We start from the raw sequence: 16,643 nt of genomic DNA, 5'->3' as shown, positions 1-16,643 counted from the left end.
GTCATCAACAAATCCTCACAAAAACTATTTACAAAAATGGGGCAAAAAATATTAAATAACACTAACATTTTAGAATGTCACTCAGAATACCCACTGGGGTTCAAATTCAAAGGTTTAGATGTGATTAAACGAAGTAATAGTCTTATAAAAGTGATTTTAAAATAATGAATCTTAGCTTTACAACTGCTGAGTTTCTTTGAGAAAGTAATTTGGTATGATTTGTGATAGGAAGCTAAAAATGTTACTTTTTGCTTGTCATGTTTTTGCATTCCTACTATTTTTTTAAAAAATACACACATTACTCTATATAGCTGTTAATGAAGACTGCAGACATTTACCCATACCTTAAGTGCTCAAAAACCTGCACTCATCTGAGAATGTTTTGTGAACTACAATCCAGGGGAAAAAACACAGAAAAAAGAAAAAGGACACTTGATCCATCTATAAACAATATACGTGTATTAAAGTATTGGAGAACAAATGCAAAATTAACTAAATAATTATAGTGTGTTTCAGGTTGCTTCAACTGAAGTTTCAACAATATTAAGATACTGCTCCACAAGAGAAACCTACCTACCTCATCCCAAATATATTCTCTTATAAGCTCCACAGATAAGCAAAAATATTCTTAATTTGAATGTTATCACTGACCAGTTTACAACCAGTGTATATCTACTAAATACTTAAACTATAACCAGTGGTCTCTAAAAAAGCAAACATTTATCTTTTAAAAACTCTGATCTGTGGTTTGAAGAAATTGTTATGATACTATGGATATTGTAATGAAGCATATGGAAATAAAAGTGAACTTAAGAGTCCAAAACAATAACCACAAAGAACTAACTGCTCCAGACCTTTGAAACAGAACACTGAGATAAACCCCTACATCCCAACATAGATCTACAGCACCATCTAGAGGAGGGGAGAGAAGCCTGTGGCCTTCTGGATGTTCACAGAATCATAGAATGCCCTAACCTATCTCACAGAGTTGTTGTATTGATAAAATGGAGTGGGCACAAGCATGGAAGCCACTCTTTGCATCTTGGAGAAAGACCAGGAGAAAAATGCAACAAATAAATATTAAACAGAACACAGCAGAAACATGGAGAGGATAAAAACTGACCTCATCTTCTTCCTGGATATTCTCATCCTCCTCCTCCTCGTCACTACCCTTGTATCCAGGAGGAAGCGGAGGGCCAATGAGTTCATCATCGAGATCTTCCACAGACCCATGGGGTGGCAAAGGGGGATCAATCAGTTCTTCATCCGAACTGTCATCACTTTCACTACTAGCTGAATCTCTAAGTGAAAAGAATTATAAGATGAGCAATGGCAGGCATCTTTTTCAGTTTAGCTAGTTGTCAGGGATGATGGGAGTTGTAGTCCAACATCAGGTGGCCCAAGGTTAAAGTGTGCTGATCTACACTAACTAGCACTGGTTCTCCAGGGTTTCCAACAGGGTTCATAATCAGCCCTACCCAGAGATGCCAAGGATTGAGCCTGAGACCTTCTGCATGAGAGGCAGAGGCTCTACTGCTGAGCTTCCCCCAAGATGGCAGAGTTTGTGAGAAAGGGGATTTTTGTTTGGACATTGCAAGGTGTGTGATAGTGTCCGTCTGTCTCAACTGTAGTGACCCCTGGCCTTGATCTTGCCAGCACCAGTGTCAACAGTACAAACCACAATGGGTGCAGGAAGACTAGCTTGTGGGGAAATGAGAGACAACTGTCTCTGAGTGGTAGTTCCCCTGCCTCACACTTTTTTACTGCCAGGGGTAGAACAGTGTGAGAGCTGCAGGTTTTGAGGGCCTTGCTGGCAAGATGCCCTCAGTTGGACTCCCCCCCAAAGGCCCAGCATCAACTGATGCAAGCAGAGAAGTGTGTGGTGACAGCGGCTCGTCTTCCTCACTCTCTGCCACGGTGATGAAGAGAATGAGTGAGGGAGTGGTTGCAAGGAAGAGGAATTGGAGCAGCAACCACTGCTCAGTTGCTGATTCTGTGGCACTGGCCAAGGACGAGTGAGTGTGCAGGGCAGCAGCTGTTGTTGTTGCTGCTGCTTCCCCCCCCCACCACCACCACTGTTGCTGCTTGGGGACAGGGCAGACAAAGGATAAGCAGCCAGGAGGGGCAGCAGCAGGAAGCTCTGGCTGGTTGTGAGTCCTGAAAACATCCAATTATGCCAACCAGTGATGCAAGGCCTAGAGGAGAAGCCACATAGTACCAAAGGGGAAATCCAGCCATTCACAAACTTAGCTTGGAGCACACACCCCAAACACATTCTGATGAAGCTGGCTGTTCCCATTTATTCATTTGCAGATTTCTAAACCCCTTCAAGTTATTGAAACAGCACACAATAAAATAAACAAGATAAAATATAAGAACACACAAGATTACAAACTCAGAAAACTAAAAAACCGCAATTATAGTTACTATTCCATAAACCAACTGGGCTATCACACTTCAATAGCCACTATCAAAAAGCTAGATGCTTGCCTGACTTCACTTAGCAAGTGATTCCAGAGGGCTGGAGCAGAGCTGCAACACTAAAAGTCTGGTTTCTACTCCATACTAAGTGCATCTCTGGGGCATGTGGCTTTCTTGGCAATGCACCATCTGCGGAGCGCAGTTGCCAGGCAGAGATATATGAGGCAAGGCAGTCCCTTATGTAACTTGGCCCCAAGTTGTTTGGGGTTTTAAATGCTAAAATGAAAATTTTGAACTGTACCCAACAGAATACTGGCAGCCAGTGCAGCTCCCTTAGCAGAGGTGTTCTATGGTATCAACAGGATGTCCCAGCCAACAACTTAACTCTTGCATTCTGCACCAGCTGCAGCTTCCAGACTAAGTCCAAGGAAAGCCCCAGATAAGAGCACAATGCAGTTGTCCAGTCTTGAGGTTATCAATGCCAGGACCACAGTGGCCAAGCTAGGATGTTTGCAAATACATTTATTTATTTTTATCTATTTATTATTTTATTTATACCTCGCTCTTCCTTCCAGCAGGAGCCCAGGGCGGCAAACAGAAACACTAAAAATACTTTAAAACATCATAAAAAGAACTTAAAATACATTAAAACAAAACAACGTTAAAAACATTAAAAAAAACTTTAAAAACATCTTTAAAAAGGGTTAAAGATATTAAAAGACACATTAAAAGCAATTCTAACACAGATACATCCTAAATTACAGGAAGGGGTGCCATACTGGAAGGGCAGCGGAACAAATGGTAGCAACTGGGCTTTTTAAATATTAAGGGAAAAAAAACACCCTATCTGAATACCTGTTTTACTGTTAATTTTCAGGACATTTTTTTGTATTAGTTTAAATTTTTGTTAGCTGCCTTGGGCACATTCTCATGGAAAGGAAGGATATAAATTTTAACAAACAAAACACCCTCTTAAAATCTAAAATTTCACGCCCCAATTCTAAGCAGATTTATGGTGTAATCCTATACACCTTCACCTGGGAATATGTCTGATTGAATTTAATGGAACTTACTCTCCGGTAGACATTTATTTATTTATTTATTAGATTTGTTAGTTGCCCATCTGGCTGGTTGTCCAGTCACTCTGAGCGACGTACAGAAAAACCATACATGCATAAGTTTGTGCTGTTACTCAAGAAATTCCCACTGTGTTTAATAGTAAGTGCACATAAGATTGCAGCCTTTTTTCTTTCACTGCCAGCAAGAACTACTGCTGCCTGCACAGAGAACATCCAGGCATAAGAAACACTGGAAAACCAAATAAAACAGTTCTTGGAAAGTGTACCACCTAACTCTAAACATCAGTTAAGTAATATGGCTTATAGTGTAATGCCACCTTGAATGAAGAGTGCGTCTGTTTTACCAAAAGATCTAGAATCATAAGCACGTTAGGAGGACCAAATATTTCTATTACTTCTACTTACTTAGAAGATGTTCTCACTGTTGGATGTGAAGGTGTGGCTGATGAATTAATACCTTCATGTTGGCTTCCCAGTTCTTTTTCTTTATCAGCTGCCTTTTTCTCACGTTCTTCTGAATAAAAAAAGTACAAAAAATGGTTTGGGGCGGAGGAGAGATTTGGTGCCTGCTCTGAAGCCTTAATTTGTGTTTTCAGATGTCTGGAATGATGATATATCATATTTTTAAAATCTTATAACACTTAAGATCAAACTGCCAGGGACCAAAATATTATAGTTTTCATGGTGTCCACTAATATCCCATTAAGACAGGAATGGGGAACCTTTGGCATTCCAGATGCTGCTGGACCCCATTTCCCATCATCCCTGATTGTTGGCCATGCTGGCTGGGTCTGAGGGAGTTGGAGTCCAACAACATCTGGAAGGCCACAGGTTCCTCACCAGCTTTAAGAGGTCAGCTCCACGGGGGGGGGGGGGAGACTTTCTATAGTTCCTGGGCAAGATCCAATGTCATGTCAGCAAATGTAACAGGACTTCCTTTTCCTTTCCTCTGAAGCCATCCATGCCCCTACATCAGTTTGAAAGGATGCTTATGGAGGGCTGCAGGGGGAAGAGAAATCCCAACTGCGTGAGTGGAAGTCAGACACACAAGTACTATGCCATAATTTGATATCACATCCTCCATCTTTTGTCTTTTTCATTTTCCATTTTAAAAAGCCTATGAATTAAATGGGCTACCCCTCCATTTTTAGAACTGGGCCACAATAATACCAACCCTTCAAAGTATTGACAAGCCTTTAATTCTGCTCAGATTTAATTCATTTTGATCAGAAATGTAAGTTATTCAGTCTATCCCTTCACTGTGGAAACTGACAAAGAGTACATCGTTTAGAATGTTTTCAGTTCAGTTCATTTTTGGTAGGTAAAGTTAACACAGAGGGAGGAAATGGCCACTTTTAAAACACACATCTTATGTTAAGCATGTGTTTTAGAGATGTGCTTACAACTTCTCCTTTTACATAAAACAACCACAGAAAACAATCTATAGGCTAACCCTTTCCTCTCTACACTCTTTTCCTAATGAAAAATCACACCCTGAAGCAGATATTGGCCTCTAAAAGTCCTACGGCTACTTTTTGAAAAAGGAGGAAAACAGGCCATTGTCAGCACGTGCTTAACATGACATTACCCTGGGCCCACAGAAATTAGTGAAAAGATCTCCGGCCTCTGCCACCAGCTAGAAGAACATGGGTGCTAGCACCTTTTCCAAAGACTGCCACTGAGCGCTGCTGCTGCTGCTGCAGGAGGAGGAGCATTCTGGGATCTGGGAGAGCAGATCACTCTACCTCCCGGGGGAGATTCAAAGAAAACACCACCCTTCCCTTTTTTCACGTTGCAGCACCTCTTTAACAAGTAGGCACTTAGCATTAAGGTGCCTGTAAAAAGGATTACCTCATGGATGGTATTTTGGAGTCGTAAGTTATGGGTGTTTTGGTTTTTAATCAAATAGATGTTATGTTTACAGCATCATGTTTCTTTTCATTCAGCCTTTTCATCCTCCAAAACATTTCACTGCCTTACACTGTGAGCCCCTACAGGACAGAACTATTAACACTGAAGAAAATCTGCCATAAGCTACTCTGGGACAGAGCGGGATGTAAATCAAATAAATGAAATAGCCCTGATATGAAACAGCCTCTCTTACCCAGAATCTTCCGACTTCTTTCCACAGCAGTTCTTCGAGTTTGTTCAAACATTGCGTTGAAGTCAAATGTTCGAGCTTTCTTTCCTAGGTGATATGAGAGAGAGAAAGAAAAATTTCCCAAGAAGTTAGTTTACACAAAAGGAGGAGGGGAATTTTCCTGAGCAATTTATCAAAATACAAAAGAGAGCAGGAAAATCAGTGAGAACTGAATGCGTTGCAATGATAAAATAATCATATGCAATAACTGACTCTTAAGAACATAAGAAAAACCTTGCTGGGTAAGACCATCTATACCAGCATCCTTGTTTTCCACAGTGGCCAACCAGATACCTCCCAGAAGTCCACAAGCTGTGCATGGAGGATAATGCTTCCCAGAACTTGGAAAAGTTACTTTTTTAAACTACAACTCCCATCAGCCCCAGCCAGCATGGCCACTGGATTGGGCTGATGGGAGCTGTAGTTCAAAAAAGTAACTTTTCCAAGCTCTGATGCTTCCTAATAAGCTTATTCCATATTTTGTAACAGCCTGTTCATGATCAAACAGGTAGGACACAAAAACTTTAACAGAGCTCTCAGTTCTTGCTTATGTTTTGATACCCACAAGATACTGAAGTTACAAGATGGTAAACCTACAGAATGACAGCTTCTGCTGCTGAAGAGTTTTTCTGGCTCTGGTTCAAAGCTGAAAAGATAACCAGAAGATGCTCTAAAAGCAGAACACTAGATGCTCTTAAAACAATTAACAAACCTCTATATACCTTGCAATGTCAATAAAAGCAAGAACCTCCCCGCCAGACACACGCAACTCAGTTGTGCAATTCCCACCATTATATCCAGCACAGCAGGAAGATTAGCGAAAATATATACATATACAGTAGATACTTATTTATAATGGTACACCCCACAGATATAAGACTGTTATTCTAAAGTTCTCCCGAAAATAAAGTTTTAAAGTTGTGGAGTCCGGTTCTACAAAACAGCCACTGAAAAGAGAGGTAAGCATGCAGACTGAACATATCTGTGAAACATTGGCAGACAGTTTAAAATGTGGGGGAAACTAAAAAAAAGTTCTCTAACTGGGCTAAACAGCAGAATGACAGGCTCCTCTTTTCTTAGAACCTCAGGATGCTTACTCATGAGTAGGCCATCTACCTGAAACACAACTATTCCCACCCAGCTGATCTACCTCAGCTTTTCTTAAGAAGCAGTTGCTGAGTTTGTGAAGCACTTCACTGGGTACTGATCAGCTGTTTAGAAAGCAGGGTAGGTACTTATCTGTTAGTAACTGTGCTGTGCGTGTTTCAGTACAACTTGCACAGCCATAAAGAGGAACATTTTGAGAAGCGGAAGGACAAGGAGGGACAGTTTATCCCACCTCCTCAGAAAGGAACCTTGTGCATACAAACAGAAGGCCATAACCACACTTTCCAGGTCACTGGGAGGCAAATGATTTTTTAAAAATTTTATAATCAGCTGCTCCAGCATAACTTGAGAGGAGGAAGCTTTGACTTTGGGTTGAGCTTCAGAGACATTCAGCAGCAAGAAATCTCATTGATTCAAAGTGTCTCTGAAGCTCTGCAGAACTGCAGAGATATATCCCATCAGGATAGAGCTAGATATTCAATCCTCAACATCATGCAGGGTTTTAGAGGCACTTCAGGAAGACTTCCTGCAACTTCTGGCTATCTCTGAATCTCTGCACAATGTCAGAGACAAGATCCTGACCCTCATCCAAGTTTGTTTGCTGTTCTACTACTGGTGACAGTTGCAAGTTCCAGCCAGCTACCAAGATCCGCCCAAATCTGTGAAAACTTGAACTCCTTCTGCCTGTGCAGAATTGCAACCTCAAATTCACAGACCCATATGGTAATGGAGAAACATAGCAAGATGCCTTATATACTGAGTCAGACCACTGGTCCATCTAGCTCAGTATTGTTGTCTACCCACTAACTGTCCAGGATTTCAGACAGGGGTCTCTCCTAGCCCTACCTGGCACTGAACCTGAGGCCTTCTGCGTGCAAAACAGATGCTTTGCCACTGAGCTACGGCCCTTTCCCATCAAAAGCCTGTTACCCAGCACTGACAATGCAGCAGAGTCAAACCTTCTCTTAGTTCCCCCCTCTCCCCAGCCCAGAACGCGATTCCTCCACTTCTTCCAACTCACCAAAACCTGAGAAGCCCATCGTGGCTGCCAGCTCCGGGTCGGGTCCAGCCGCCGGTTCGGCATCTATAAAGAAACAAGAACATTCAGAGCTTTCTCCGGACGAGCAAACCCTCTAAGGAGAACCTCCCAGCCTGCCACTCACCGTTCTCGATTCCTGGCTGATCCATCCCAAGAGTGCAGCAGCTGAAGAAACTACAACAGAAGCACCTAGCTCTACCACCAGGAAGTCGATGCTGAGCAAGACGGAGCCTCTTCCGGTCTCTGACTGCCAGGGTGAGACTCCTAGCGGCCGAGGGTGAGACTCCTAGTGGCCGGGGGTGGGAGAGTTGAAAACTGCCAAAGCCTTGCTGGGTTCATAATCAAGCTACTGCTGATTCCAGCTTTAGGGTTGCAACCCTATGGTATTCACAGAGCAATTCTATGTATAAGTTCAGTGAGGCTTGCTGGGGATTTACTTCTGAGTAGATATGCCTAGTTTTGCGCTGCATGTCTGCAGTACTATACAGTGATGCACATGTATTCGGGACTAAGCTTCACTGAAATCAATGGGACTTTGTTCTTCCTACCAAAGGACTCAGGATTTCACATCACATTTAAAACCGTCTCTGAAAATAAGAATAACATAAACCTCAATACTCCATAAAGTGATTCCATAAAGGAAGCCACAGACCTGAACTTACAAGATCTGAACAGGGTAGTTCATGACAGATGCTCTTGGAGGTCACTGATTCATAGAGTCGCCATAAATCGTAATCGACTTGAAGGCACATAACAATACTCTCAAGTATACAGTCCTATGCAGTAACGCACACTTTCTTAGAAGCAAGCCTCAATTAATTTAGTTGGATTTCTGAGTAAACATGCATAGGATTAGGCTGTAAAAAGTGTGCTCCGTTGAAATAAACTGCATTTTCTTCTGAATGAATAAAGGAAAGCATTCCTCCCCACCCTTTTCAGAGTTTCAGGGCTGTTTATTTATTTATTTTTATTTAGGATGCTTATTTCTTGCTCGGCTTTCTCCAAAAACATCGAGACTACAAAATAATATTTTCTTCGTTTTTCTTTTTGGAGTTTATGTTGCGGTTTTAAAACTGATGTAAACCCTTGAACACTTGAGCAGGATAAAACAAAAGCAGATTAAAAACAGGGTAATGATTGATTGTAGTCACGAGAGAAACAAGCAAGCATAAAATGACAAAAAGTTTTGTGGCACCTTAAAGATAAAACTACCATGTGCCTTCATAGCATAAAGGGACTCTTTAAGTATTTTTTGCTGTTTTGGGTGCAACATACTAACACCAAGCTACCCTTCTGAAAATGTATGTCTGTGAGACAGTTTAATAGTGCAGTCCTAACCATGTATATTCAGATGTAAATCCTATTGAATTCAGTAGCGTTTACTTCTGGGTAGACATGGCTCGTTTTACAGCCCAAGTTTCTGTCTAAAGTCACATAGTGGGAATAACCCCTGCTGAACACACAGTGGGATTTAGGCTGCAACAGTACTTGCCTATTCCGAAATAGCTCCATTGGGGTTCAACGGTACTTACTCTCAGATAAGTGTGTAATGGATTGCAGTCTTAGTTCCGAGTAAAGCAATATGAAGTTGCATAGTTAGCCCTGCAAACTGTTAAGGAATGCACTTCTTAACACACACGCACACCAGGGCGGGGGTGGAGTGGAGGCTCAAACATTCCCTGGCAATGCAAAATCCCTCTTGAGTCCTGCAGGTCCCAAATATTGCGGGTGTGTGTGTGGCGGTGACTGTATGTTTCTCCAATTCCTATCGGAAAACAAAAATTGTGTACGTACGAGGATCACTCTATTCCTTTCTATCTCTATGAGGCCATCCGTTGCGTCATAGATGCGCGGTGGATGCCGGGATTGGGCGGGCGAGCGAGTGAGCGGGATAGCACCTTCCCGGCCTTGCATCGCCTGTTCTAAGGGGAAATTTCGCTTTCTTCGCCACCTCCGCCGCCTTCTCTGCCATGCCGGTCGCTCTCAGCCTGGCGGTCGCCCCGGCCCTGCAAGAGGCGCTGGAGAATGCGGGGCGTATCATCGACCGGCAGATCCAAGAAGACCGCTGCTATCCGGACCTCTCCGAGTTGCTGGCCGTGCCGGCGCCCGGTGAGCCAAACCGGCGTGGGCGGGAAAGGTTTGCTGAGGGCTCTCTCTCCCACCCCCTAAAAACGTAGCTTGGGTCTCGTGTGTGCCGCCTATCTCGATGCAAGCCTTCCCCAACCTGGTGCCCTGCAGAAGTGGTTGGGCTACAGTTCCCAGGTTCCCTGGCCATTGGCCATGCTGACTCAGGGCTGCTGGGAACTGGAGTCACAAAATCTGAAGGATTCCAGGTCGGGGGAGGTTGCTCTGTGCTATGGCAGTAGTGATCAGTGATTAGTGACCAGCAATGTAAACCTACTGTAAGCTGATTAAAAAGGGGCATAGATTTGTGGGTTGGCCTGGGTTATCCAAGTGTCTTAAGAATGCTTTATTTTTTGGAGGATTTATTAGCTATTACCTTGAGACTAAAAAGTCTTGTGACATCTTACAATATTTAGAACAAGTTAAGACTATATAAAACATAACAGTAATGTCATAGTAGCAATGAAACATTTCAAACCATTCTATTATCGCCCCTGGGTGTTCCAAATTAAGACTGTTCAGGTGGCTCGAATCCTTTCTGAAGATGTGCACCTAGATGATGGTGGTGCCAGGGAACTTCTGTTCTACCTCACAACTCTTTGGGTGCCTCTGGATTAGTCCAGATGTGATGGAAATCCTGTTAGTGAGGAAGGCTGCTATTCTGGATGGAGTTTTACAGATTATTTTGGGTGAAGTTGCATCCTGTGAAAAGCCAGTTACACAATAGAGGCTTTTATTGGCTTTGGATTGCAGCTAGATAACCTGTCTATCTGGAGAAAGCAGACCTGGATCTGTTACACATGCTTTGTTTACATGCAGACTAGACCAGTGGTTCCCAACCTGTGGGCCGTGACCCTCATGGGGGCCATGAGGTAATCCAGAGGGGGCTGCAGACAGTAAAGAAATGACTTATTATTATTATTTTAAAAAGGCTTCACTCTCCCTGGACACTGTCTGCTCCCCACTGCCGCTGCAGATGACACCTTCCCCTTGCTGCAAACGAGAGGGGAGAACTTTTGCTGAAGCGCCAGAGCATCTTTCAGGCACACCGAGGGCAGGCATCTGTCTATAAAACATGTGGCAGATGCCAAAGGAGACTGAGGGTGGAGATACCAGAAGAAGGGATTACTATCACTGACTCCAGTCTCCTCACATTTCCGCTGCTGATGGCACCCTTACTCAGAATGAGAGGAGAGGGCTTTTTGTGAAGCAAGGCTGCAAGGAAAGGCTGCTTTCCCCCTTCCTTCCTGGGGGGAGGGGTTCATGAAAATTTTTGAGCTTATAAAGGGGGTCCTGTACCCATAAAGGTTGGGAACCACTGGACTAGACTATTGTAATATGCTCTAGATAGGGCTGCTGTTAAAGATAGTGTGAAAACCAGTGCAGAACACATTTGCCAAGATGCTTATGGGTCCAGTTGTTTGACACCAATTCTGTAATAGCTGCCTTTTCATTTCCAGGGTGAGTTGAATGTACAGGTTTTGACCTTTAAAGACCTAAACAGTTTGGTTCTTGGTTACTTGAAGGGCCACCTTCATCAGCATCAACCTGCAGAGACCCTGAGACCAGCCTCAGAGGTTCTGCGCTCTAGTCCGCCACTAAGAACCATCAGATTGGTGCATACAGGGCCTTTTCAGTGTTGGCCTCACATATTTGGCCTCCTCACTGGTAGCTTTTAAACAGATTTTTAATACTTTTATTCTACTTAGGTTTTTGCTGATGGCTTCATTTGTGTTTGTATTTTATTTGCTGCTATTCTAATTCATCATGCTGGCGCTGATCACTGGGTAATGTCTAGTGTCCCCTGCTGCCTCATACAGCTTGCAAGCTTCTTGAAAGTACCTGGCTGGCTACTGCTGGTACAGTGTGCTAGACTTGATAATTCTTTGATTTGACACTGCTATTCAAAGCAAATGTATTCAAAAGGATGCAATATGGCAGTTCTTGTTTAAACATAGCACTTAAGTTCATTTTATTAACTTCAGCAGATTTTTACTTTATGCGACACTTGTGTTTGCCAGATACACGCTACACTTGTTTTTGCTGTGTTTGTAATGAATGTAGATGTGTGTGTGTGTACTGCATGTTTATAGAGATATGTCTATCCTTCACACATTACTACATGTACTGTGTTGTAAGTTACATATTCCAGTAGTCATAGGTATTAAAGGTAGTATTTATGTTGTTCATTTTAGAACTGTTATATCCCACCCTTACATTGTAAAAAAAAAGCAAAATACTCAATCCAACCTGGGATTCACACCAAATGCTATATTGCCACTCCTAGATACATTTGTTTCATAGACTTCTATACCTAGGAATGAGCAGTAATGTTCTCCTTACCAAGTAGTGTACATTGGGGGACAGGTGTTTCCTCCGCTTAATACGTTAAGATTCTGCGAGAGTGCCCCCCTCCATTTTCCATATATGGTATGGACAATTAAAATTGCTATCATCATCTTGCAGTTATTTATGCTGTTCAACGGGTGTTTACTAGGGTTGCCAGGTTCAGGGCTTGAGACTGATCCTGTATCTTTAGGAGAAGAGAAAGTCAGCCAAGTGCAGGTGTTCTTGCAACATTGTAATGGGAAAAACCACAAGGTGGAATTCTCCCTCCCCCCTGCACAACTTTGAAAGATACAGAAGACCTCTTGGTTGCCAGGCCCAGCCTCCAAGAGGTCTTCTGTATCTTTAAAAGATGTGCAGGGGGGAGGGAGAATTCCACCTTGTGGTTTTTCCCATTACAGGGTTGCAAGAACACCTGCGCTTGGCTGACTTTCTCTTCTCCTAAAAATACAGGATCAGTCTCAGGCCCTGAACCTGGCAGCCCTAGTGTTTACTGATGCTTACTATGTGTAATACTATGTGTAAGCCTAACATTAGGGGCAATAACATTCCATATTTATTCAAGAAGCATTAGTTATTTCAGTTGGATTAAGATGTATTGAGGCAGTCTTACCTTTCTTCTTAGTAAAACAGGCACTTGATGATAGATAGATATAAATATAGTTATAGTTTGGAATAAACAGAATAATTCATGCTTACCTTGTCCTGTATGTACAAGAAAGTTTTGGGGAAGAAAAATGATAACATACATACATTATAACCATTGGTTGGTCATTTTAAAACAATAGATAACATTTAATTTCTTCAACAAGCAACTTTAAACTAGTATGTTAAAGCTTGCAAATATAGTAGTGGAAATAGTTTAACTCCAAAATGTTCATGACCTTGATTTTCTTGTGGTATTTCATATGGCTAAGTACTTGAAAGCACCCAACTTTTTTCTCCCAGACAGACCTTACTTTCAGGTTCACACTGATTAATTGAGCAGTACTCTCTGGGATTCATATTTCTAGTGTTCAGGTTTTTTGCTTCCACCTTAAATGCTTTCTACAACAATTATGAAATAATTGTCAATGGTTTTGGAGCTAATGACTCATTTGTAAACCAATGATTTGTCGTGTTAACAAGCCATTTTGATTTGTAGTGTTAACAAGTATACCATTTTAGATCTCCTCAGTTTTGTATTGTGACCTCCAAGTCCACAAGTCAATGAATTTTAGAATTTAACTTATACTTTCTGAGATTGGTAGATATTGATAGTATATCTTTTTTATTTAACCAAATGTATATACTTCTTAATTGTAAAAACCTGTAAGCAGTTTACAAAAAACTTTGAAATTATTAGTACAAACAGTTAAAAACAAATAATTAAAAACATTTTAAAAACAATTAAAACAGCAATAGACTAAAAAGAAACACATCAATACCAATGTGTCCAGATAGGTTTGCCTAAAAGAATACAGCGCTGAAAAGAATATAGCGAAGGCGTCTGCCTGATGTCAATTGGCAGGGAATTCCAAAGCAAGGTTGTGAGGTTAATATAATGTATTTAAATTCAAAGACGTGTGTGCATTAGTCAGTTCCTAGATTTGTAGAGGAAAGCACTTGCGTTTCATATATTGAGAAAGAGTAAGTCTATTGGGATTAAAGTAAAGATTCAGTTAAAGTGAAAATATTCAAGTATTTTTGTTTCTTTTGACTACTCCTAATTATTTTCCTTTTTCACAATTATAGGTAGCCCCACTGTTTCTGGAATGTCGGATATGGATTATCCGCTGCAAGGACCCGGCTTTCTTTCAATTCCCAGTCTTCCAGAAATAAGCTCAATTCGGAGAGTTCCTCTGCCCCCTGAACTGGTTGAGCAATTTGGACGTATCCTAATTATAATTACTAGTAAAAAGCTCATTAAATTTCACAAACCTAGGGCAATGGTGCAGAAGGTTGGCCTTAAGGCTGCTGGCCGTTGTCTATTCATCCTAGGATTTTCCCTATCCTACAGGATCTTCTTCTCCTCCCTGTTTTTTGTGATTTGTTTCCCCCTTTTTTCTTCTTTTCTCAAGATCCCTGCTTTTTTCTTTGACTCATCAAATTTGCCACTGCACCTCTGCTGTTGCTTCCAGTTCTGTCCCAGGTGACTGCCTCTTCCTAGCCGCTAGTGCAGTGTTGTTTGTGTGCTGTAAAAGAATAATTGGAGATTGTCTATTTTGTTTCTGACATAGTCTTTTTTCTAAAGAGTCACCCTCCTCCGATGTTCCCTTTTCCCCAACAGCATGGAAAGAGAATATAGTAGGTTGCAATGGCAGCAGGCCAAGAAGCACAGTATGGTGAGGTACTATGGGAGTGAGGGATAGATGAGATGCAACCCTTTTCTTCCAAGGCATTGCCTTTTCACCTCTCCCTCCTTCCATTTTAAACCTTCCATTTAAGGCAGAAATGGGGAGCCTGTGGCCCTTCAGATGTAGTTGGATTCCAACGTCTGTCAATACCAGCCACCAGGGATGGTGGGAGTCATAGTTTGGGAACATCTGGAAGGCCACAGATTCCCCACCCCTGATTTATCTTGTATGCTGGGTGTTCCAAGCATGGTGAAAGTAGTGACAGAAACGAAACTCATAGCTTTGGCACACACATATGGCATTCTGTTGTTGAGACAATTTTATTACTTGGAACTTAATCATTTCAGTGTTTTAAACAGTAATAAATGAAGGCTTGGAACTTCTTCAGGCTGGTCAGCGGCACATATGTGGTAATTTACATAACTACTAGAAAACATGGGGGGGGGGCTATAATAGCATTTTATAATTCTGAAAATCTTACTTGTTTGCATTTTCAAAAGTTTCCCGACAAAGAAAAAGGTGAAAAAGTGATTTTCTCAAAGGTCCAGAAATGAGATAGAAAAATGAGAAGGAACATCCACTTTAACATTTTCTCAGTCCATCCCTTGATTGTTTTGAAAGACTGAGGAACAAATGTTTAATATACTTTTAGCAATCTAGGCTCTTGGTCATGCTATTTTCCAGCATGTAAGAAATTTACTTTGGTGATCTGTGGCCAGACATGAATATTGTAGATTTTCTTTTTTGTTCATACTAGTCAAGATTCAGGAATCTATCCGTTCAGCATTCATGTAATAAAATAATTGCTACATAGTTTTTCAGCATTATTTATAATACTGAGCTTTGGATTTCTACACTCACCCTTCCCCACCCCTCCCTAATTGTGGACTTCATAAAGTGCAATATTGCATCTTTTTCCTCACTGTATGTTCTTAATCTGGATACTTCAGATATGCAGTGCAATTGTATGATGGGAGTGTTTCCTGAAATCAGCAGGGCATGGCTGACCATTGACAGTGACATTTTTATGTGGCAGTATGAAGACGGGTATGTACGATGAAGTTATGGCTAAGAAGTGTTTTCGTATAGTATTAAATTCAAAATTGGTTATTAAAAAAACAAGGTTTGTGTAAGGATTGGATTGTTGTTCTGTAATTCCAGAGCAAGTGTTTGACAAATGATTATGCCTTAATTTTTTTCTGTTAGATTTTAAAGCAACTTTTTCTGTTAATTACAGTGGGGACCTTGCTTATTTTGATGGTCTCAGTGAAACCATCCTTGCTGTGGGGCTAGTGAAACCAAAAGCAGGTAATGGACTCTGGACAAAATACACTTTGGGAAGTTTACTTTGTCTTAATCCTTCTGAGAACAAACTATCATTTGTGTACTTCATTGGTCCCTGTTTTATAATAGAAAAAAACTATCTTGCAAATTGGGTTTTCTGAATATTGTCATGTAGCATAAATCAATTCTTTACCTCCTATTTTTAGGTTTCACTCCTGAAACTAGCATAGGATTGGAAAATAGTGATTATAAGACTTGAAGTGATATTTCATGACTGGCAGGGATTAGCAGAGCTGCGCACTTGAGAAGTGCGTGTTGTGCATATAACTCTTGCCTTAGATCTTGATGATGATGCTTGAGACCACTTGTAGCACATTATTTATAGACTCTGAGATTTTTTTTTTGTTGGTGAGAATCTGGTACATTGACAAGCTGTCTTTTGTTTTCTTTACTCACAGGAATCTTTCAGCCACATATACGGCACCTGCTTGTTTTGGCTACTCCTGTGGACATAGTCATTCTGGGACTCAGCTATGCTACCTTGCAAGCAGGTAATTCTGTGGCTTGTGCATTCACATGCTTGCTCATGTGAAGAGGCAGGAAAGGGAATTTGAAGGAGCTCGCTGCTACCAGCTGGGAACTGGTTCACAGTATTGGCTCCTCTTCTGTTAAGCTTGCTGGCTTACCGACAGAAGTGCCTTACTGGCTGCTACCAGTTTGATTGCTAGTGGAGCTGTGGTCATAAGAGGGTTGGTAGGCCAGGCCTG

General features: G+C 41.6%; 2 protein-coding genes across 3 annotated transcripts in view; one reads left to right on the top strand and one right to left on the bottom strand.

The window, feature by feature from the left end:
- Positions 1–9,553, bottom strand: part of WDR70 (WD repeat domain 70) — a 157,150-nt gene extending 147,597 nt beyond the window's left edge. The window contains exons 1-6 of one of the 2 annotated variants that reach the window (XM_061616604.1): positions 9,319–9,553; positions 7,911–8,072; positions 7,769–7,831; positions 5,605–5,688; positions 3,906–4,014; positions 1,124–1,301 (exon numbers count right to left, since the gene is read on the bottom strand). In XM_061616604.1, coding sequence (XP_061472588.1) covers positions 1,124–1,301; positions 3,906–4,014; positions 5,605–5,688; positions 7,769–7,831; positions 7,911–7,935 — 459 coding nt within the window. In that variant the 5' untranslated portion in view covers positions 7,936–8,072; positions 9,319–9,553. Of the gene's footprint in view, positions 1–1,123; positions 1,302–3,905; positions 4,015–5,604; positions 5,689–7,768; positions 7,832–7,910; positions 8,096–9,318 lie in introns of those variants that run through there. The other variant, XM_061616613.1, reaches the window with a different exon arrangement.
- A 65-nt stretch (positions 9,554–9,618) lies between these two features.
- NUP155 (nucleoporin 155) overlaps positions 9,619–16,643 on the top strand; it is a 55,067-nt gene continuing 48,042 nt past the window's right edge. The window contains exons 1-5 of the mRNA XM_061608430.1: positions 9,619–9,895; positions 13,991–14,128; positions 15,543–15,639; positions 15,830–15,900; positions 16,335–16,427. Of these exons, the coding sequence (XP_061464414.1) occupies positions 9,757–9,895; positions 13,991–14,128; positions 15,543–15,639; positions 15,830–15,900; positions 16,335–16,427 (538 nt within the window). The 5' untranslated portion in view covers positions 9,619–9,756. The remainder of the gene's footprint in view (positions 9,896–13,990; positions 14,129–15,542; positions 15,640–15,829; positions 15,901–16,334; positions 16,428–16,643) is intronic.

The sequence above is a fragment of the Rhineura floridana genome, chromosome 1, assembly GCF_030035675.1.
Source record: "Rhineura floridana isolate rRhiFlo1 chromosome 1, rRhiFlo1.hap2, whole genome shotgun sequence".
Lineage (NCBI taxonomy): Eukaryota > Metazoa > Chordata > Lepidosauria > Squamata > Rhineuridae > Rhineura > Rhineura floridana.
The sequence above is the reverse complement of the archived record's forward strand: the minus strand, read 5'-3'. Positions and strand labels throughout refer to the sequence as shown.